Source organism: Cryptomeria japonica, chromosome 1, assembly GCF_030272615.1.
Source record: "Cryptomeria japonica chromosome 1, Sugi_1.0, whole genome shotgun sequence".
NCBI lineage: Eukaryota > Viridiplantae > Streptophyta > Pinopsida > Cupressales > Cupressaceae > Cryptomeria > Cryptomeria japonica.
Genome location: NC_081405.1, coordinates 499808774 through 499827546, shown reverse-complemented (window position 1 = coordinate 499827546; position 18773 = coordinate 499808774). Strand labels below are relative to the sequence as shown.

Below are 18773 nucleotides of genomic sequence, written 5' to 3'. Positions count from 1 at the left end.
ATAGGATTGGGTTGAGAGAAGAGGTTGGAGGCATTAAAGGCCTGAGAAGACCTCATGGTTATCTAGAGGCTAAGGGTCAAGTCCAAATTAAGATTACCCACTGGATTAAGAGTTAATCTAAGGATAAACCTTTGTGCAAATGTTTAAGAGATAATCATGGTCAAAGCATTAATGGCCTGATGAGACCTTTGGGTTGGGTAGAGGTTGAGTCAAAACAAATGTTTTAACCATGTGGGAGGGTTTGAGGTAACCATTAATGGTTATTGGAGACTTTGGGGATTAAGTGGTTGAAGGTTGAAAGCCTTCAATGGTTATCAAAGACTTTGAGCCATTTAGTGGTTGAAGGTTGAAAGCCTTTAATGGTTATCAAAGACTTTGAGGGTTTGAGAAGTGACTTCCCTTTTGCTTAGGAATGTGACAAAGTTTAGAGAAGGGGTTAGGTTATTTAGAAGTGATTAGAAAATTCTAGAAGGGGTTTAGGCATGCAAGTGGATTTTGTAGGAAAATGCAAGTGGGAGAAATTTTGGTATTTTCAATTAAAATAAAATCATTTATTTCAATTAAATGGTGTAATTTGCATTTGGATAAATATTCAAATAAATATTAATTTATTTAAATGAGAAAAATGAAGATAAAGCATTAAAATGCTTGAAGACTTTGAGGGAAACCATTAAAGGCTTGAAGACTTTAAGGAAAACCATTAAAGTCTTAAGAAGACTATAGAAGGAAGCCATCAAGTTTGAAGACTTTAAAGCCATCAAGTTTGAATACTTTAAGGGAAACCATTAAAGGTTTCAAGTGGGTGAGGATAAATAGAATTTTAAATAAATAATTTATTTAAAATGGTTGTGCAACTTGCTTTTGTAGGAAAATACAAGTGGGTGAGGATAAATAGGATTTTAAATAAATAATTTATTTAAAATAGTTGTGCAACTTGCATTAGTAGGAAAATGCAAGTGGGTAGAGGATAAAGGTGATTTAAATAAATGTTAATTTATTTAAATGTGAGAGGTGGGATTTTGGGGGATTTAAATAAATATTAATTTATTTAAATGTGAGAGAATATTTAATTAAATAAATATGATTTATTTATTTAATTAATGGTCTGAATTTGGTTAAGTGAATTAAATCAAATAAATTGAATAATTTATTTAATTAATAGGAGAAGAGGGTTAAGATGAATTAATTAAATATTAATTTAATTAATTATTAATTGATGGTTAAATAATCAAATAAATACTAAGTATTCATTTAATTAAGTGGACAGATTTATGTGACTACAACATTTAACTGATCTAATTCTTACTATCGTTTCATTTCAAGATTAGTATTAATGTCTCAAAACATCGTTAAATTGTAATCATATTCACTCCACATTTAATCAATATATCACACATCAATGAATTGAAACATAATAATATCAAGTATAATACCATCTCACATGCATCACATGAAATGGCATCACAAAATAATACATCAAGTCCACACAAGGAACTTGACACAATATCAAACACACGTCTCAATACAAATACACCAGCAATCGACATATTGAGGAACACCATCTCAAACATGTAGGTGGTCCATACACACCAAGAATCATAAGGCACTAGAAATACACTAAAGCAAAGCATAGAATAATCACTCAATAACAAAACAAAACCATCATCTATGCAACCCTAGATACATAGTTGAATCAATGTTGAGATCAAAACATCTCCAAGCTACAAACGAGAAGGGCATTACAAAGATCTCATGTTCTACAAAATGATAAATTTTAACTTTAGATCATCTACTTGAATGTGGAAATGATCTTCAAATATGTGGATATTAGCTAGCACACATAAATGATCTATAGTTTATAGATTTGATTGGTTAGAATATGGATTATTGAGATTTTTTTCCATAACTGCTTCCATGTGAATGTGTGTAAGGATAGGCGATGGTTATGAACACATTAGGGGAATTTACAATATTGAGGCTCATGCTCTCCTAGATCAAACCCTTAATGAACTAATTTTATGGTTCTAAGTGAAAGGTTTGAATACAACAAAAAAGTAGGCACTAGAATTGGGATAGTGTGCTTCGATTATTTTAATAAGATGATTTGGTAAATTCTCTACAACAAGTTCTTGCATAAGCCTTCAACAATCTCTAACCTTTTATAATAATTTTAAATAAGTGAATGAATGCATTTAAATACAATAGCTAAACACAAAAATAAATATAACATACGCTAAGTCAACTCACAATGACTAATAAAAAATGCTAACAAGATGCAAATTTAAAACTTTATTATTTAAAAGCTCTAGGTTAAAATCCATAAATATAGAAATGAATTAGGCTAAATCTCCTACAAATCTAACCTAAGTTGATAGATCTAGAGACCAAGAATGAATTCAGAAGATTCATGATAAAGAATATAAAAATATATAATGACATGAATCAAATTCATACAAAGATATGTCAACTGTAAGCTAAGCAATACGTTTTAAATATTTTATTCAAAATAAACCCAAAACATAAAAAAGACATAAATATATTATTTAATTATTCTAAAAACAAACAACCTAAAACAATAAACTAATCATACACAAACCACTATGTAAGACTTATTTTCTTATAATATTAACTATGCATGGAACCCTAATCATTTTGACATATTTCCTTGCACCCATCACCTTTTGTAAGAAACTATGATATGGATGTCACACTCAAGCTCAAGGTGGTTATGAAAATTGTGTTCCTCAACTAACATCCTCCTATGAATTGACATCTCCATCATTCACCTAAAAAAAACTAACCCTATCATTTATTTAATTCTTGCCATGGACAAATAACAATATACATAAGTAGTTGAAGATATTATCAAAAAGGGAAGAAAAGCTATGTAACCCATCAAATAGTTTTATAAGAAATGGTGGGTTTAACTTGTATATGGAAGGACAATCACTCAAACCAATTTCAAAATTCGAGTTGCTATAACAAAAAGAAAGTTTTCTTTATTTCTTAATGATTCTTTTTCTTTTTAGAAGTGATAAAATCTTTTTTTCAAGGAAAAAAGATATTTTTAAGGGTGTAGATTGAGTAGTTGAAATTATTTTAAGATATTAATACTGATTTTGTATATAAATTTTAGTAAATATTGTGAAATAAATTTATCAGTTCAAAAATTATAAAAAAATTGTAATAATCAATCATATAGTTTATTTTTAAAATAATAATGTACACATTAAATCAATTTTTATAATTCTCTTTCTTTTAGTATTATTTCTCTCATTTTTTAATGATTTTGTTTATGTTTTATGTTCTTTGTTGTTGCTTCATATGAACTTTAAGGGTGTGACTATTTCCACACACTTTTGTTTAATGTATTTAGCACTATTTTATAAATGGTAATATAAACATATATTTATAAAAAACTCACACAATTAAATTTAAAACTAAACATTAAATTTAATAGTGTTAGAGTAATCTTTTATTAGCTAATAATTATTTATTTAATTATTAGTCTATTATACTCTATGCTTAAGCTAAACTTAGGAATCTTATAATTCTTTAAGGTTTTTCACCTTTAGGGTTTCGAGTATCCTCTTATAAGGATTCTCTCTTTGTATTTTCATAACAACTGTAATTATTGAATTGCATTCTTGTTGCATAATCAATATGACTCCTCTTTTCTGGATCTCTGAATTCTGGCCTCCATAGCTTTTTGGCTTCTCTCCTTCTGTGACAGGTTTGCATGCAGGTGATCTGCACGTGATCTTTGGGAGTTGTAGAGTTGATTTTTCCTCAACTCCAATAAATAGTATAAACTATATCTTATTATATCTCATTAAAAATCCAATAAAATATTAAAACTTTAAAAATTTCTTAATATTCATATATATGTATATGTGTGTGTGTGTCTATATATGTATACATATACATATACATACATATATGTATGTATTGTTGGATAGTGAAGTCCAACAAGTACAACCTATTGGACGCCTTTTGGCATTCCTTGTGAAGACTTCCAAATACAAACAAAACATTATGGATAATGTACAGTTGATGTATTGTTGATGTATAATGAGATGTTGCATGTAAAACCAAAGAACAAAGGTAATAAAGGGATTTCCTCTGCTTTTCCCGTGGAAATAGTCAAATTGGCGAATCATGTAAATCTAGTGTTTGTGTTTGTGTTTATTGTTTGTTCAATCTTCCCTTTTAACTCCGAGTTTATAATTGTTTATTTATCTACACTTTGCATCAACAATTGGCATCAAAGCTTGTTGGAGAAGTTGAGTCATAAATCGTGAATAATTTTTAGGAAGATAGGAGAGGTGGATAAATGGAGAATTGAAAAATTCTTGGGAAATTTTTTGGTATGTGGAAGATGCAAATGGAGGCATTGATTTAGAGAGACCTCTCTATTATGCTAGAAGGAAAAGCCAAGAAGCCACCTACAATGGTTGATGAGGAGTGGGAGAAATTACATAAGAAAGCAAGAGCAACCATCATCCTCTCTTTATTCAAAGCATATTTTTTAATGTTGCAACGGAGAAGACAATGAAATGATTGTGGGATAAATTGTCTAATATGTATGAGATGGTCTCTACTTCAAAAAAGTTTTTTCTCGTGAAAAAATTATACCACTTAAAGATAACATGCCAAACCATCTAAATGAATTAAATATATTAATCAACCAATTAATTTCCATGAATATAAATCTGGATGATGAAATCAAGGACATCTTATTATTGTGCTCTCTACTAGATAGTTGGGAAGGAGTAGTGATGACAATGAACGATTTGGTGTCCAATAAACAAGGAAGCGAACTGGAATTTGACAATGTTGTTAGGACTCTCCTTAGTGGGAGAAACTGGATATCTCAAAGACATATGAGAATCAAGCATCAAATGCACAATCACAATATGATATTTAAATTAATACATCACATATACAAAGTATGAAAGAATAACATGTGGAGGACTCTAGAAAAAAAATTGTATATGTTTACTTATAATCTCATCATGAGAGAGATATTTTCATTCGCTTACATGTCTCCTAGAATTATGAACTCCTTTGACAAATGCAACCATACAAACAAATATGGGTCACATAACACATTATTTATCTAATACTTGAATTGTATAGTCACCCTATTTCTATTAACTGAACACTACAAGGGGATAGCTCCTTTCACTACAAACAAGTATGAGGGTAATTTTTATTCATGCTTTTATCTATACTATACATCCTTATCAACCTACCATTATTGACTCATTTCACATGCATGAATTAGACCACAAAGATAGTGGGTGCATCACATTTCATATTTCACCACGCTAATTTTTTCACTCAGTCCTTTTATATGCATATCTATAAATACAAATAAACATGGCAAACTTCATGTCATCCTATTTATATTCACCCACGTGATACTTATAGATTATTGACTCCTTTCATACATACATTCAAAAGAACAAAAATATATGATATTATCATCAAACCATCCTATTTCTATTCACCCATATAACACTCAAAGATTACTAACTCCTTTCGCACATACAAACACAAAGATGAACTTATATGATCTCCTACCCATCTCATCACCCTATCTATATTCACCCTCACCAAACTCAAATATTACACTCATTTCACACTTGTGGCCATAAGAACACACATATGTGATTATCTAATCATAATTCATCATGTTTCAATCAAGAACTAACATGAATGGCCCATTAAAACCACATCATTCTGATTCCATTAGCTTGCACTACACTCATAGGTTAGCCCCTCCTTTCACATGTGCGGACACACGTGCAAACATATCTCTAAACCCAACATAAGCTTGACACACACACCACATTGGGTGATGCCTAAGCTGGGTAAAACACAAAAAACGTTTACAAAAACACAAAGGATACTTCACGGTTCCTTTACGATTCAACACAAAGTAGACAAATGATGACATAACATTTATTTATTATATTTCCTATAGGGAAATGATATTCAAGTTACTCTTTATCTTCCCTTTATTACTTATCTCAGGTACTATACCTTGGACCTTCACCCCAATAATTCGCCTTCTGTTTCCCTCCCTTATACCTTGCAAGAGCCCTACCACGTTGGGAAAGTCAGAATGCCATCAAAAGATTTTCTTTAATAGCTTTATTTCTGTCATTAAAATTTGGTTTTAAAAATCACCCTACGGTATCCATAAGTTTCCATGATTGTCACAATTCCATGAATTTACACCTATGCCCCCACCATGTTTGAATGTAATGAAAGGTCTCCATTCCTTCTAGGTTTCGTCTCCATGATTTTCTTATAACAATCCTCTCTTCTTCTCTTCCATTTTCTTGGAAATGACTTCCCCATCTTTTGTTTGATAAGTAAATTGTGACGAGGTGAACTCCCTCTATAACTTTTCACAAGGAGACTGACCGAGTCTAAATAGGTTGGCCACCAAAGTAAGTCAAGGTGAACAGAGAGGATCTTGAGACCTACATGGAACAAACCCAAAGTCATCTAAATCATCTATTTTTCTTTCTTTCTTTTCTTTCTTTCTTGTGTTTTGGTTTATTATCTTTTAGTTCTTCCTATAGGTTATCTATCTCCTCTTGTCGTAGCCTTGTACTTCATGCACCCTCTACCTTCACCCTTCCCCTTTCTTTCTTTTTATTCTGCTCAGGTCTGCAACCAACTCATTTTTATCTCCTTATGCTCTCTATCATCCTGATGATGGATCACAGAGTGTGATCTAAAACATTGATGATTAAAAAATATACACACAATCTAATCCAGAAGCCGCAACAACAATACTTCATGGATTGTGGAAATCTTTTATCATTAAACACAAAGTTTTTAACTACATCATTTCTTTTTACTCTTGTAATTTATGTTTTGTGTGTTATTCAATTGTTTATATTATATAATATCTTGTAAAGAGTAATTAGATAGTGTATTCTAAGACATATGTTGAGATCGTTTGTATCAATTTTTTTATGAGGTCGTGCATTGCCACCAAGGTGTTTTGATTGTCTATGCTTTTATCTTTTTTTTAATTACTATATATGATGTTTTCAATTGCTATCTATGTATCTTATTGATGATGTTTTGTATTGATATACAATGTCCAACAATGTGTTGTAGAATGCATATGTTGTGACTTTATATATTTGGACTATTTTAGTATTTTAGCTTTGCTATTTTCACTATATATGATTTGATTATTTTATTTAGTTCAACATTGAGATTATGGCTTATTATTGATTATGCATTGTCTTATCTAGATCATGCTAGTTGTATATGATTTATAGTTAGATATGATGATTGATATCATGTTATGGTTTATACCATATTGTATGCTTCGTTCTATGCTTTAGCTATCCTTATATGATGTAGGTATGAATGATGCTTCACTCGAGTATGTAGGTATATGTTCTCTTTATGGTGGTTAATAAGATGGCTATCTTGGGTATAATATGCTTGCTTAACCTCTATCTTAGTCAATTTGAGTTGCAAGATGAGTCTGGTGAGACCATGCATGCTTTGGATATGAATTGATGGCAATTTTAGAATACATGTGCTGTGACTAAACCTCTAAAGTGAGTGGTTACTCTACGTTTGTTTGTTTTACCTTGGTACATTACATTTAAGTTACTTTCAAAATGCATGTTTATCATGTTTGTAAAATATTCTCTATGCATATGTTGAGGGGTTTATTATTCCATGCTTTAGCGAAGAAAATTTTGTGTATTATTTTATTCAATGTGGAAAAGAAACCAAAATGAGTTTGACTTTATGAAAATAAGATGTGTCAAGTATTTGAGATTAAAAGTATATGTAGAAATCAATTGAGATATATTTACGCGGAGAGGCCTAACATTATAGTGGCACCCACCCATTTTTTTCTGTAGAAATTATAAAAAAAAAAAATTAAAGACTAAAATCTAAATTAAAAAGAATCTTTCTATTATTATTATTATTATTTATTATGACCACACAACGAATAATTTAAAAATAAGATAAAGAATACAAATCTAAATTTAAAAAACAACTTTCTATTATTATTATTTATTAAAAAAATTTAAAAAATTGAAGTCTAGATTTAAAAGAAACAAATCTAAATTAAAAAGCAACTTATTATTATTATTTATTAAATGTAAAAAAAATTATATTTTTAAATCTACATTTAAAAAAACTTCTAATTTAAAAAATTATGTTTTTAAATCTACATTTTAAAGAAACTTCTATTTTTTTATTTTTTTTGTATGCAAATATTTCCTATTCTAAGATAAGACTCTAAAAATTATATTTTTAAATCTAGATTTAAAAGAAGCTTCTAATTTATAAAATTATGTTTTTAAATCTAAATTTAAAAAAAACTTTTTTTTTAATGCAAATCATTTCATATTCTAAAATATAAGACTAAAGTCTAATAAATATTAACTATATGAAATTAATTAATCTATGTTTAAGGTAAGGATTTTTTAAATTTGATATCTTTCAACGTCCTCTACATAAATTTTATTTATAAAATATAAGTATGTTAATTTAACATTTATTTATAAACATGTTTGACCCAACTACTAACCTCTAATTTTCTTTCCTTTAACTAAAATATTTAAATGAAGTGGATTCATTTCCTTACAATAATGTTTAATATAGAAATTGTAATATTGAGACAAAACATCTAGTACATATTTGTCTAATAAATTATTTTACCAACAATATCTATGTACAAATGTCCAATAATTGTGTGTTATGGTTAACAATAAAGTTGCACAACTCCTTCAATCAAATATTCAAATTTTAACTATTGGGTGTAAAAATGGGCGTTTATTGATACATGTGGATTGTTTTAGTGGGATTTTAATTATTACTCCAAGAGGTGTAACTCCACAATGACACTGGTACCACTATAGGGCCTAACACATCCATGAAAGAAAAATAAGCCAACAGTCAACAAACAAACAACATGAACATGTTTATACTTTGAAGGATGTTTTTGATTAAAAAGCAGCCAAAACTGGGGGTTGACCCGAAAGAAACAAAAAAACCATTACCAACACTAGCACCGCAGACATGCAGCAATCAACCAATCCCTACTCTAGTAATAAAAAACAAAAACTGCCTGCCGCTATCGGATAACCCGAGATTGAAACCAATCTCGTCCATCAAGCGCCATAACTAGCAATAAACCATCATAATGTCATTACTATAACAACTATTAAAAGTAGCAATATTACCATGGAACACAAGCGTTCTAGCGACAAAAACTAAAGCAAAAAGGCAGGAAACCAACCATACAACCTAATTATCAGCACCTGTGTGCTTAGAGAGCATGAGCTCTGTCCAGTCATCAGCTAGGAACTAGAACAGTCCCTTAGTGGTGTCGCTTCCCAACCCTTCCAGATCCACCTTATCCTGGTGGAGCAAGCACATAGAGGTAGTTGACGAGTGCATCACTTTGACAGTGAATTTCCCAATCTTGTTGACATAGGACTCCAGGTGCTCCATCTTTTTCTTAACACCATTTAGATCTTCAAAGATAGCCCTACAACTCGAACACTACTCCACCTCTTTCTTCTCCCCTTCATCAACAACAGTCTTCCCATCGTCAGAGTGTCTACCATCCTCCTCTGAGGTGTGGGGCAGGGGAGTGTTGGAATGAGGGGAGGTGTTCTTGATATCCTCCTTGATGGTCTCCAAGTCAGGGACATTAGTGCCTAAATTGGAGGAATTTGAGCCCTCTGTGGCCTCTAGATCCTCCTCCCCCTTCTCACTTTCCGCTTTCTCATAATCCTCCTTATCTTCATCAACATAATGCTTTCTCACGACCATTTGCTTCATCCTGGATTTATTTCTGTGGGATCTGCACGGGGTGATACCCTCCTCAGCATCAAACTCAACAAGGAGGATTTTGGGCTCCTTTCTGGGTTTCTTGGAGGTGGGTTTCATAGCAGAAGGGTTACATTTATTTTTTTCCCCAATTTCAAGGGGGTAGGGGGGCCTTGGTCAAGGGATTGAGAAGGAGTCATTGACTTTTTCAAAGACTTCTTGGAGCCTTTTTTAGAACCTTCAAGGGGACCCAGAATGGAGGGGGCGGGTTGAACCAAGATAGGTTTAGGTGGGCAAAGGGCCTTATGAAAGTTGTAAAGCCTAAACATCAACCCCTGGTGGAGGATGGTAAAATTAACCTCTTGGCTCATACAATTGTGGATATCTTTGACAGTAGACTCAAGAGCATACAACAAAAAAAAGAAAAAGAAATGGTGTCATGGTTGCGAAAGTGGTTTAGCAGCAGGAAGTGATAATAGTAGAACACACCATACCTTCCCTCGAGGGTGAAGTATTTGATTATGATTTTGCAAACCTAATCCCACGGGTAGGGTAAACATTCCCTGTTGAAACCCCCACGCATTCTAGTCGGTTCCTCACCCTTTTTGAAGAAGCAGTTCATGTTGTTTCCGTCTGCAACCCTGCTGGTTTTCTTCCATTTCCTTCCTTCAGTGGAGAGACCCATAGCCTGGGCAATAACTTCTTCATTGATTTCAAACGAAATGTCCTCCATGACCACCCTCCTATCCTTCCAACTATTGACAAATTGTATGGAGAGGTTTTCGTCGAATCCCTTCATGGCTTCCATGAATGGGATGATTCCTCCTTCCTTAACATACATCCACACGCACGGGTCATTGCGAAAGCAGTTGTCAATTATGTCTAGTTCAATTCGGACTAAGTCCCCTCCCATGCTATCTTCCTCCAGAGTGAAGTTGAGATACAACGCAAGCCTGAAAGGAAAAATGCAGAGAGGAAAACCAGAGCTAGAGTTAAGAGAAAACAAACGATAATTAGCTAAAATAATGTAAAAGGTGTAATAATGTTTTTTGGTGTTGTTTCCCAAGGCTTGCGTTCACCATCTCTAGGAAGCATGTGAAGGGACACCTCTTGAGATCTCCGCCAACTTGAAAAGATCGTCATTATGATGAGTTCTAAGGTTCCATTTATTGTAATAATTAGGGTCCTTGCTATTATTAATGATCAAAAGTTGGCACTCTAACTCATCGATGATGCAGAAATAGGTGGCTAGCCAAGTCAACATCTAGCAGAGAAGGTGGCGACCACTAGAAGCCAGCAAGGCAAAGCCCGCCCAATTTGAATTTGAAAATCCCGCCAGCAGCGTAGCATAGCAGCCAGCCCAAAGTAACCTATTGATTAAAGGAAAGTGACACTTCATTGCTAGATAGAGGCGATTTGTTCATTCCCAATAAGGTCCTTTTGCTTGTCATTGAGAGAATCTAGGTGCCTCCAACACCTCATTCCTTTTATCTCTAGTCCCGTCGCAGCCAAATAGTCCGCCACCCCATTCCCCTCTCTATAGATATGCTAAATTTGAAAATCTTCTAGCCAGACAATCATGCACCAGATGTCCTTGATGACATTTTTGATTCTCCAGCAGATCCCTAAAGCGCCTTTAGTGGCTTGAATAATTAGTTTAGAGTCCCCTTCAATGATTAGTTTTTTGGTATTGGTGCCAAGGGCCAGCTTAAGCCCCCCAAAAAGAGCAAGGGCTTCCGCCATGTTGCTCAAAACAAAGTCAAAATTTCCTGCATTGGCCAAAACCAAGTTGCTCAGGCTATCCCTAATAATTCCTCCCCTTGTCGTTGAACCACTATGAGCATCACCATCAAAATTGAGCTTGAGCCAAGTGGGGGGGTGATGACCATCTGGTATTGAGCCTCTCCATCTTTTTTGAATTGTCATATCGGAGGAAGCTATCTGGAAACTTCCAATTTTTAATCCACCTCCGATACAGGGCCATAGGGCTAGCTTTCGGGGTTCTCCACTTGCTGATGATGGCGTTCTCCCTGAGGTTATTCTCAACTAAGTCAGTCACTGTGTCAACCAAGCTGCTGGTGTCATGGAAAATCCTATTATTTCTTGCCTCCCATATATGCCAATAGACATGGGGAGGAATGAGTCTCCAAAAAAGAGTGATTGGCGGGTGAGCAGAAGGGCACTTCTAGTTGCTGATAAACTGTTGCAAGTCTTCTGAGAATATCCAAGCCAAATTGAATTTCTAAAGAAATTTGTGCCAAACCCTAGAAGCAAAAGGGCAATGGATAAAGAGGTGATTTATGCTTTCCTCCGCACAGCTACACCTAACACATTTGTTGGCAAGCATAAATCCCCTCCTCTTCAAATTATCAATAGTAAGGACCTTCCCGTGAAGGGTCGTCCACCAGAAGAAGTTGATTTTAGGGATGAGCTGAGAGTTCCAAGCTTCTTTCCAATTGCAACAGTCGTTGAAGGAGGCAACCAAGAGATTGTAGGTTGATTTAACACTGAAAGACCTTGAGGGATTCGCGGTCCAAACAAGTTTATCGATGTGAGTGAAACAGGGGATCCTGATCCCCTACAGAAGGGATTGTATCTCTTCAGCCAGATGAATCCAATGAGGGGTATTTCCCAGACTATCAGCAAGCCTTAACCAACAGTAGGAGGGAGAGATGTAGTTGCTCACAAGGGAGCCAATCGAATCCTTCAGAGGGATCATGAGATAACTAAATCGGGAGGAGGCAAGGGGTCTGTCCCCAATCCAGTTGTCCTCCCAAAATCTAATTTTTTGACCACTTCCAACTTGCCACTTTAGACCCTGCTTGAGTAGTTTCCTGTTCTTAACAAAGTTGTTCCAAATTTTAGACCCAAGAGGGAGCTCATTGGAAGAGAGGAGGGAGGGGAAGGGGGTGTGGTTGAAGTACTTGGTTCTCATAATCATGCTCCTGTCCGTTTTGCCCTTCATAAGGATCCATCCAATTTTTGTCAACAAGGCTTTATTCAGATCAGAGATTTTTCTAATCCCAAGGCCACCCATGCTCTTTGGTTTGCATACCTTTTCCCAGTTGACTAAGCTGATTCTGGTCTTCTCCTCCAAACCCGTCCATAGAAAGCTTCTTTGGACTCTCTCGAGTTTCTCAGCCATAGAATTGGAAATCTTGAAAAGAGAGAGAAAGTAGACAGGGACACCTTGAAGGGAGGCCACCAAAGGCTGGAGTTTACCGACATTACTCAGATTTTTTCCAGTCCAGCCCACAAGATTCTTTTGCATTATTTCTAGGATTGATTGCCAAAAGTGGGGGGTGACCTCCTTGGTAGTGAGGGGGAGACCCAGGTAGGAATCAGGGAGATCAGTAGCACTACAACCCAGGATTTGGGTAAGTTTACCCTGGAGAATTTTGTCTATGTTAAAGAAGTAAACCTTGCTCTTGCAATAGTTAATCAGATGACTAGAGGCATGGGCGTACTCTCCCAGCAAATGCTTCCACTCTTTAGCCTCTATCATAGACGAAAGGCTAAAAAGGAAGGTGTCGTCCACAAATTGCTGCATAACCATAGGGGGAGAGTGGAAGCGACCTTTACCCTCGAGATTCTATTGGTCCTGATCAAATTGGAGAACTTCTTACTTAAGACTTTAGCTACCATAATGAACAAATAAGGTGAGAGAGGGTCTCCTTGACGAAGCCCCTTCCCAACCTTGAAGAAGCCCCAGGGGGTGCCATTGACAATCACTGAATAGTGAACACTTTCCACCGCCACCCTGATAATATTGATAAATCTTTCCTAGAATCCCATCTTAGAAAGGACCATATACAGGAATTTCCAATTAACCTTGTCATAAGCCTTAGAGATGTCAAGTTTGAGAGCCATACCTGGGTTGTGACTTTTCTCCATGGAGTGAATGACCTCATGAGTAGTAATGACAACATCAAGGATCTGCCTGCCCAGAACAAAACCTCTTTGAGAGGGACTGATGCATTTATCAAGGAGGGGTTTGATTCTGTTGACAATAACTTTAGAGAAAATTTTGTAAACTGAGTTACATAGGCTAATGGGCCGATAGTTTGAAATAAGTTTCGGATCAAGAACTTTGGGAACCAAAACAATGAAGGTGTTATTCAACTTCTTCAGGAGTTTACCAATGCCAATGAAGTCCCTGGTAGCATTAGTGAGATCATACTTCACAGTTTCCCAAAAAAGTATGGAAAAAAGCCGGGGGGAAGCCATCAAGACCAGGGGCCTTAAAGGCAATCATAGCAAAAACCGCTACTTTGACTTCCTCACCAGACACATGGCCTATCAACAGCTCATTATCAACATCATCCAGGACTTGAGGAATGAGACTGAGGAGTTTATCACTGATTTTAGTAAGTTCCATGATCCTATCATTCGAGTAGGCATTAGCAAAGTGAAGGGAAGCCCATTGACCAATTTCATTATTCCCCACCACTTCCTCATTTTTGTCATCGAGGATGGAGCGGATAGTGTTCCTCCTTTTATGCTTTGAGGCCGATATGTGAAAGAAAGAGGTGTTTTTGTCCCCCTCAGCTAACCATTGGATCCTAGATCTTTGCTTCCAGTAAATTTCTTCTAGATTCATGATATCTTTCCATTTGTGTTGAAGGATGTTTCCATTTCAAATTGTCTTCAAATATGATTTAGATAGTTGTAACTTTCTATTTTTTAAAAATAAATACATGATTTTAATAATTGTAACTTTCCTTTTTTTGTTGTTTTCTAATATTTGCAACTTTGTATATCTTTCTATTTAAAAAAATTTGGAATAAACCAATGATTTTAAAGTTGAAACTTTTTACTTTTTTTAAATAAGTGAATAATTTTAATATTTGCAACTTTCTATTTTTTTAAATAAGTGAATGATTTTAAATTCATGGCTTTTTCCTTCATATATCTATCTTAATTTATGTAGATAAATTATGCCAATTCTCAAATGCCTATTGAAGGAGTTGGCAACCATATATTCAACAAGTTATACAAGTGGCACATCTCCGAATTCGCCTTTTTCCCCTTATACAACTTGTTAAATATATGGCCAGATTCCTATTGAAGGGAAAGACACATAGAAAATAGGACATGGAGAAAGATAAATCTGACGTAATTTATCTAAATATATCTAGATGGATATGCTAGTTATCATAGATTGGTTATTTTTAAAGAGAGTAATTGGAAGGTTAGATAAGCCAAAACATAGAAATTATTGATGGCTATTTTTACAAATTAATTAGAGGGTTGGGTGAGCAAGAACATGAAGGTTATTAGTATATGGACAACTACTAGATTCTTTCTCCTATGGTACATTAAGACAAACCACATAGATATCATCTACAATAGAATATTCTTTATCTAATCCTAAAATCAAATATCCTAATCTTTTTATCATTTTTTACGCTTATTTATAAACATGTTTGACCCAACCCCGAAATTCATTTGACAAAAATATTTATATAAAGTAAAAATTGCAAAGTTGAGACAAAACATCTAGTAAGAGTTAGTAAGAAAAGTTATTATTTTTTATTTTTATTTTTTAAAATGAGAATTTAATTTACCATAGCGCATATTTCAAAGAAGAGTGTTATACCTAATGGGGATTAACCACAACAACATTCTTATAAAAGAGAATTTTTTTTAGTTTGGCCAAGAAAAGTAGTTTGGAATTATAAATATATTTTATAATTGGGAACAAACCTCGTTAAAGGCAGAGCCAAACGCTAAAATTTTACAACCTTTCGACAAATGCAAGAGATTCTTCTTCACTGCGTCAGTCTCTTTTTTACCTCTGGTCGAGTTAAGTTCGTAAACTCGGGTTCACTTTGCCGCGTGTGGAGTCAAAATCAAAGCGTCACGTCCAAGCTACGGTTAAGCAGGACCTTAAAACAAAATAATTAACCCCACCTTATTGCAGATGCAACAAACATGTCAAAGCAAAACAATTATTGAAAGCTGAGCATAAAGCTAAAAAGGCAGACCCCTTTAAATGGGTCCTACAGGGGACAATATATACGCGTGGTCTGCATCTCTGCTCACGTGTATGCTGACTCAGCTACAGCGGTGGGCCCACAGCTGGAAAGTGCCGGTCAAGTGTGGGACTGACCGGCTGCACAAAGCTGAAAATGATGGATGATAACTCGCGGTGACTGTCACAGCAACGTAGTTGGGTGACAGCTCAACCGTCTGAAAAAGGAAAGGAAAAAAGAGGAAAATTTCACTCTGCATGGGGAAGCTGTGTGTTTTTTCTTAATCTACTCAACCTAACTCGTTTGGCTTGCTGGACAAGGAAAATGAAGTGTGCTATTTACACTGCAAAATTTCAGAAGTTATAGAAAGAAATCAAAATAACCCGGGAAGGCACAAGCATTTTCATGTTGGGCTTCTACAGAATGGAGCTGGCGGCCATTGGAGGCAGCAGCAGGAGGATGCGATTGCTGGTTCTGTTGCTAGTTTTAATGGCGGAATTGGCAGAGCCATTGCTGGCTCCTCTGGAATTTCTGGCACTCCAATCAATGAAAAAAAACTTGCACGACATGCCTGGTTCGAATTATCTTTCGGCATGGGATTTTTCAAAAGATCCCTGCAAATTTCCCGGAATTCTTTGCAGCTCTTCGGAGCCCCAAAGAATCACAACGCTCAATTTGGGTGACCCGGCCGCCGGAGCGCCTGGACTGAGAGGCAAACTTCATGGCGCATTGGGTCTTCTCAGTTCGCTTGTGGAGTTTACTGTTGCTCCAGGGCAGCTTGTGGGTCCGATTCCAGCGACCATTGCTCAATTGGGTGAGCTTCAGTTTCTGGGAATCAGCAGGAATTTTCTCAGCGGCAGCATTCCGGCGGGTATAAGCGCGTTGAAAAAGCTGGAGACGCTTGATCTTAGCTATAACCAGCTCTCGGGTTCGATTCCTCAGGGCATCGGTCAGCTTCCTCAGCTCACAAATCTGATTCTGGCCCGCAATAAACTTACAGGGCCCCTGCCTAATCTCAGTGGGACTTCTTCTCTCTTACGACTTGACCTAAAGCAGAATGCCCTTTCGGGCACCCTGCCTTCTCTGCCTTCTTCTCTGAAATATCTTGCCCTTTCCAATAACCAGTTGAGCGGGGGCATACAAAATGTAGGGCATTTGAGCTCCTTGACATACATTGATCTCAGCTTCAATAAATTCACAGGAATTATACCCAGTTCCCTGTTGGGTTTCCACATTAATTCTCTCCATCTGCAGAGAAACTCCCTTTCAGGCCCTGTTCAGCCCAGTGCCGCTGTTAACATACCCACTGTTGATCTCAGTTACAATGCATTGAATGGACCCATTTCCCCATTTTTTGCATCTGTACAGACTCTGTATCTGAACAACAATCGTTTCAGTGGGGCAGTGCCTAGAGATTTTGCTGATAACCTGCTTTCTGCCCAAATTCAGGTGCTCTATCTGCAGCACAATTATCTGACCCAGATCAGTATAAAGCCCTCTGCAAAACTTCCTATCAGCACTTCACTCTGCATTCAGTATAATTGCATGGTTCCTCCCATTGTTTCCCCCTGTCCTTCCAATGCTGGTAAGCAGCAGAAGAGACCTTCATACCAATGCAAATGATCAAAGGGATAGATACATTGATTAATAAATTCTTGCCTTATTTTTGGACCTGCATGATCAACATTGCAAGCACAGAGAGCAGAGCTTTCTTGGCAATAAGTTGTTGCTTGTATATTGATCACCAGAGGTAACTTCACACTTGCCTGTGTAATTTTTGATGGGTTTTATTGATTGGATTCTTTGAATATTTATAGAGGTTTATTATATCAACAGAAGATCTCTTCAAGGAAAGCAATTTTAAGATATCTGAGTCCAAGGTTGAAGGATTCCTGCCAGAATGTTTTGTGGATGTTTATCTGGTGACGAGTTATAGAAAATGTTTCATTCATTGGGGACTCAGTTTTTGTATGGTGATTGTAAGCAACATTTCTGCTTACAGGAAACAGGGCATGTCTTCATCTCTGCTCAGATTGTTAATATATGATATTTGAAAGTATTGAAGCAAATGTGTTGATTCGTATGATATGTGGACTGGTTCAGAGCTCTGCAAACCAGATTAGTCCTACATTAGAAGAAAGTAATTGAAAAAAAGAAGCTTCCCTCTATTTTGTGATCTTGTAGTTCATTTTTTCCCCAACGTTGTAAGTGAGGAATTAACTACATTTAGAAAGTGACAATATTTTGGATTTATTTTGATTCATGCAGTGTTCTTTTAATGGGTTTTCTTTGTACTTTTTGACACACGAGTGATGAGATCAACCAATAACAACCCGAAGAGAAACTCTGTTTTGTTAATGAAGATTATCAGATGATGATTGTTTTTATGATCCAGGTGGACCATTTGTCATCACGAGAGATAAAAGAATTCTCATGAATTATTATTCATTAAATGTAGGAATCATGTAATTGAATTAAATTTTTTATTATGGAATAAAGAATTAGGAAAAATAGAAATTCTTGTAATAATAAATTAAAAAAATGATTAATGCAGTAATAAATAGGAGTAAGGGAGATATGTACAAGGAATTAGTTGAAGTTGTGATAATGATAATGACATTAATGTTAATAAAAAGTTAAAATTGATGATATAATAGAAAATATGAAAAAGTAGAGTGTAAGTGTCATTTCAATGAATCATTTGATGTCTTATTAATCTCATCATATTTATAAGTTTGTCATTAGTTTGCTTCATAATCAATTTTGAAGAAGAAATAAGGTAAATGAAAGAGGTAATCATTCAAGTTTCTTAGAGCATTGTGGAAGCGATGCCTTTAGTCATTGAATTTTAACAAAAATCAAACATCTCTTGAAAAAAAAGAGCCAAGTATCTTTTTTTCCTCATAAGTTAAAGTTTGGAGAGAGTTATCTGAGGCTTTGAAAAGGCAAAGTAATTGGCTCCTA

General features: G+C 35.2%; 1 protein-coding gene across 1 annotated transcript; it reads left to right on the top strand.

Annotated features, from left to right (window-relative positions):
* Positions 1-16023: 16023 nt before the first annotated feature.
* On the top strand, positions 16024-18062 carry LOC131073521 (receptor kinase-like protein Xa21). Its single transcript, XM_058009966.2, has 2 exons — positions 16024-17559; positions 17646-18062. Exon 1 carries the CDS (start codon positions 16215-16217, stop codon positions 17430-17432), a length of 1218 nt encoding a protein of 405 aa, XP_057865949.2. The 5' UTR covers positions 16024-16214; the 3' UTR covers positions 17433-17559; positions 17646-18062.
* The last annotated feature ends 711 nt before the right edge of the window (positions 18063-18773 follow it).